At 49.1% G+C, this 5,207-nt stretch overlaps 1 protein-coding gene across 1 annotated transcript; it reads left to right on the top strand.

Annotated features, from left to right (window-relative positions):
* Positions 1 to 1,197: 1,197 nt before the first annotated feature.
* On the top strand, positions 1,198 to 1,936 carry CUNH10orf95 (chromosome unknown C10orf95 homolog). Its single transcript, XM_029087276.1, has one exon. The coding sequence runs from the start codon at positions 1,262 to 1,264 to the stop codon at positions 1,934 to 1,936; it is 675 nt and encodes a 224-aa protein (XP_028943109.1). The 5' UTR covers positions 1,198 to 1,261.
* The last annotated feature ends 3,271 nt before the right edge of the window (positions 1,937 to 5,207 follow it).

Below are 5,207 nucleotides of genomic sequence, written 5' to 3'. Positions count from 1 at the left end.
TTCTTTCCTTTCCCCCTATCTCGGGAGGTGATGGTTATGATGGGCTTTGGTCCTAGGCTGCAGCTCTTGCTTAAGGGTTTTGCCTGGTCTGGTCGAAGTACTCTAGTGCCGTTCCCCTGCGTAGCAGGTAGACTTCCAGCTCTGCACCCATGGCCAGAGCAGGTTTGATTATGAACCTCAAGGGACAGGAACAACTTGTGCTGATTGAAAAAAGAAAAACCTCCATTGTGTAACACCTGGCACTGCTTGGGGCAGGCAGGCTCTTGGGGGACTAACAAATTTCCTGTTGGGCTGGAGGAAAGCAGTGGACTGAGGAATGAGCTTCTTGGTCAATACCTGTGTGAGAGGCAACTCTGTGCATAAGGCTGAAGCAAAAAGGCTGCAGGATCCAAACTCCACGGGGGGAAAAAACCCAAAACATTGCTGCCTTTAGTTCTGTGTATGGTCTTTTCTTGTCTCTGGCAAAAGACTTCTTAAAAACCCCATAATATGTACAGCTTCCCTTCCTGCCCTTGCTGGGAGGATAATGAGTCATGGGAGGACATGGCTTAATGCCCTGGAGGGTGCTTGGATTGTGTGGTGAGGGCAGGCTAGGAACAAATTCAGCTGTGAGTCAAGAGTTGCTCGCGGTAAATGCATGCTTAAATGTGAATGGTAACTAGTGAGAACAAAACAAGATGCCTTTACGTTAGAACTTCTCAGGAGAAATGTAGATGCACCTGGATTTTGCTCTAGAAAGCAAAATTTGTGTCCTTTTTCTTCTCTTTGCCTTCCTTCTTTATTTTTGGACTTCTTTTGTTTGTGCTTGCCTTCCCCATTTTTATGCCTGCTCAAGGGTCTCTTGCTTCTTGCGGTCTGTCTTGCTGCCTTCCAGCAGTGCAAGCCCACGTCACGAGGATGTGAGGCCATCTCTTCTGCCCTCAGTGGTTTTCATGCCAGCTTGTTCCCGTCCTTTTAACTCTGAGATCTGGTTGGGTTGAATGATGAGTCTTGCTGAGCAGGTAACAGGCAGTTGCTGGCAATGGGACTGTGCTTGTTTTTGGTATGTTACTGCCCATCCAAGCTGCAGATGCAGGGAGCCCCTTTTATTAATTAGTTGGTGTGCTTACAGTGCTAGGTGCATCTCCTTATTCAGCCTGGTTCTAGAATGTATATAACCAATGTAAATTGTTTCTCTTACCCCCCTGTCCTCACAGCTTTTGAGACTCAACAACCACTCTGGAGAAATGTCCTCTGTCTAAAAACCCCCAGCTGCTGTGCCATGTACCAGTCCGGCTTTGTGCCGCGGGAGTATTACCCAACCGTGATCCCACCTTCTGCCTACACCTACCCACTGCTGCAGACTGGGAGAGCAGAAGAAATGACCAGCTCTGTGACGTTCCCTCCCATCCACATGCACAACTTCTACAGCCGACCCATCGCCTTTGTGGTGGACCGGCATGGCTACCCTGACTATGCAGGAGGTCAGGTGGAGTATCATCATCTCTACGGTGCCTCCAACCCCTACTTCCGTCCGTACTACACCTGGCACTTCCCTCCTGTGGTCCCCGTCCCTCTCTACAATCCCTATGCAAACTACAACCCCTATGCCACCTACCAGAGGTCAGATCAGTATCGAGACACGTGGCCAGAAGGATTCACGATGAGAGGGGAACTTCATTGGGGGAAGCTCGGAAAGGTGTTTGGACCAAGGAAAGACCTCCCAGAATTTGTGAAGGATGATCTCCGGAGGGTTTATGGCACCTACCCACGGACCAGTGTCTCTATAACCTACCGGAAAGGGGAGTTCCTGGTCAAGGGAGACCCCAAGGTAGGAGAGCAGGAATATGCGTTGGAAAAAAAAGTCATACAGCGGGCTGTGACCCCCAGTGCCAGCGAGGCAGATGACAGCAGTGAGGACCGGAACGGCAAGAAGAAAAAGAAACTGAGACATTGATGTAGTCAGTCACCCAATGGACAGATGTTCCAGAGCCCTTGTGGGAACCAGTTGGCAGCTGTTCTTGGTACAGCTGGCAAGTAGCACAAGCCATGGATGCCACCACGCCTGCTGGCTTTTAACTGCTCCCCATCCTCCACAAGCTTACAGCAGCTTTAATCTGTTTGATGCATGATGCTCATCCTGTGAAGAAATCACATGGCACTTGACTGTCTGTTGGATCAGCTCTTTGCTCCTGCTTTTGAAATGAATGTTTGATTTCCACTGGTTTGGTTGAGTGGTCACAGTCTGGTGGGGGAATTTCCAGACACCACCTCTTGATTAGAAGATGAACCTTTTCCTACCCTGTCCAAGAGAAGGTCCTGGAAGCTGGCTCCCTTCCCGGCACTTGGTTAAGGAGATCAAAGCAGGATTTCCTCCAGGCTGAGGGCAGTGCAGGTCCCAGAGGAGAGAGGGGTTCTTGAACACTGTAAAGAGCAATTGTCTGCATATCTTGTCACTGCTGTTTATGACAATACCATTGTGCTTAATCACCACGTGATGCCTGTTCGCAGCACTTCCCCACACACTGGCGAAAGATCCTGGTGTCCCCATCCTCTTACACTTGGTAACCTGGTGCTCAGTTCTTCTGGCCATGTGTCCTTGTTGAAATTGCTGCTTGAGGCCCCGCTCTGACTTGGCTCTGCTTGGAGGTGCTGGGTCTCCAGCAAGGTTACTGGAGTTGTGTGAACCACAGCATTTCCACAGCTTGGTCTCTTGGCAGAGTGGACTTCAGAGCTGTGCTGGAAGCCTGGAGGGTTGTGAGGGGCTGGGTCTGACTTGCTTGCAAGCTTCTGTACCTTTTAAATGATTATAAATAATAAAAAAAACCCCAAATGCAAATACTTGTATTTCTGGTTTTTAGCTACCTGACAGCAGTCTCTCCTGTGAACAACTTGGAGCCGGATCTGACACCTTTTTGCTAAGTTAGGGGTGACTTCTGCCATGGCTCTTGCCCAGCTGTGGTGGGTTATTCTGCTTGCTCTGCTTGGCAGTACCCGGCCTTGCCCCAGTTTGTTGCCTGACAGCTTCCTCTTTGGGGACCAGCAGGGACTTTCTGAGCATACAGGAGAAACGGGGGACCTGCTCTGTCCCCCCGCAGCCTCCCCCTGATATGCCACAGAGGAGCAAGGCCTTCAGGAGCAGGAGGGAACTGGGTGCTCCCCATCTGCATAGCAAAGGAGAGAGCCTGGGATGGTGAACTTGGAGGCCCTTGGTGGCTCTAAATTGCTATGAAGTCAAAGCAAGTGGATTTTTTTTTTTTAATTAATGTGACAATTTTTGCTTGTTTAAGCAACTGCCAGAATGTCTTAGCAGCTCTCTGGATTTCCCCTTCCCCAATCAGCTTCTTGGAAATGGGTTAACTCTGCTGCCAGATAAAGCTGCAAGAGAGCTGAACCAGAAAAACTGCTGCAGAAACCTCAGATCAAGCTGATGCTCTCAGGCTGTGTTGCAAGCAGTAGCCATGGGACTGACTGGATGGGCCAGAAAAGGCCTCTACTAATGACTGGTGGCTGATCAGCTCTGCCTTTGGTTACCTAGTCTAGGAAAAACACAGAAATTCCTGTATCTGTTTTCGCTCTTCCTTGGCTAGGTGATGTCCTGCCCAGGTAGAGCTGCTGTTAGGAGTCTGCTGTCCTGGTCTGCAGCAGTCTTGCTGCGGTGCTGGTGTTGGACTCCCTGTCCTTCCAGCAGCAGCTGCTCCTATGGGCAGTGGCTTAAGCAGTTGAACCCAAAGTTCATGTGTTGGACCCTTAACCAGGCACGCAGCACACTATGGTGCTGGAAGGAGTTTCTTCCCCATCCCCTGTAGCTGGTGCAGCTGGGCTGTTGGAGCTGGATGCTGCCTGCCATGGGAAGGAGCTGGTTTAAGTGAGGGTGGAATTGTTACTGGAGGTGACTTAGAAATCTCTTTATACCGACACCTTAAGAGGAGGTAAAGCATGAATGAAACTTTTAGGGTGGAGTACAGTTGGTATGTGAGAAATGTATTCCATGGGAGTTCCCTAGGTACAGCCTGCATCCTTAGAGTCGCTGAGTCTGAGAGAAACAGCACGGAGAGGGGAGTGGAGACACCACAGCCAGGCTCTGTGCATAGCAGAGAACTTGATGGTGCTGTGGAACTGATAAGCTGCATGGTTGCTACCCTAAGCCAGCAGTTTCTCGTCACTGTTCCTCAGTGGAACTTTGCTCATTATGATGTCATTATAATGCTAAACTACATCTCCATCCCAAAAGCTACCTGCCTCCAAGGTGTGAAATTCCAGCATGCACTCTGAATTTCCTCTGGTCTAGACCTTGAAAAGCAAAGTGAGGAAATCTTAAACCAATTATAATAAAGGTATGTATGGCTACAGTCACTCAAGCTCCACCTGAAGGTAAGAAAAGAGTATAAAAATGGCCTAAGAGAGGGGGGATGTTAGGGAAGATGCCATCATGAACTATCGCTGACTTCTGGGACCAGTCAATGGGCTGAGCCTCTTTCCCCTCACCCCCCCCACATAGGGACACCTATTGACTGAGATTCAAACCTTTCCTGGGAAACTTAGAAAATCTGTAGAGAGTTGCTTGTCTTTCTCTTAACTTAATGTGTTTGTAGATTTATTTTCTCAAGTGCCTACACTCATCTTCGCAGACACTGTATTTATCACCGGCAATCCAAAAGAACCTGCACCATTTGTGAATCCAGCCGTGAGAGCTCTTGATGAACACGACTGAGTGGCCGTGCTGGTTCCTGGGAAAGCGTCTGAACTGTCGTGCTGCATTAATAATGCATCCAGAGCCGTGGTGGTTCAATATATTGAAGGCAACCAGACTGATAGTGCTGAATTGGGCATCACTCAGAATCTAAGCCCAGCTGCCCCCCGCTTCTCTGATATCTTGGAACACAAGGGGGTTTATTTTCTGCCAAATCTCTCTGCCTTTTAATGCAACACTGAGGTCCTGGAGCAGGCACAAACCAACTCTGTGAGGCTAGGTGAGGGGGAGTATGGGGTTTGCTGTATGGTGATAATCAGATGCTACATAAATTACCAGGATTTATGTAATTTGCCACTTCTCCAGCCAGTAAATTCCTGGTGGCAGCTTTGCACCATGTTATACTGGAAAAGGTTCCCCAAAACTCAAGGTAGGCAGCCAAGGTCTCCCGGAGGTATGTGAACGATGGGTTGAAAGAAAGCCCATTGCCTCCACAAAAACTTTCTGTTAATCATAGAATGGTTTGGGTTGGAAG

This window comes from Antrostomus carolinensis, unplaced genomic scaffold, assembly GCF_000700745.2.
Source record: "Antrostomus carolinensis isolate BGI_N321 unplaced genomic scaffold, ASM70074v2 scaffold4821, whole genome shotgun sequence".
Lineage (NCBI taxonomy): Eukaryota > Metazoa > Chordata > Aves > Caprimulgiformes > Caprimulgidae > Antrostomus > Antrostomus carolinensis.
Note: the sequence above shows the minus strand (reverse complement) of the source record. Positions and strands in the feature narration are given on the sequence as shown.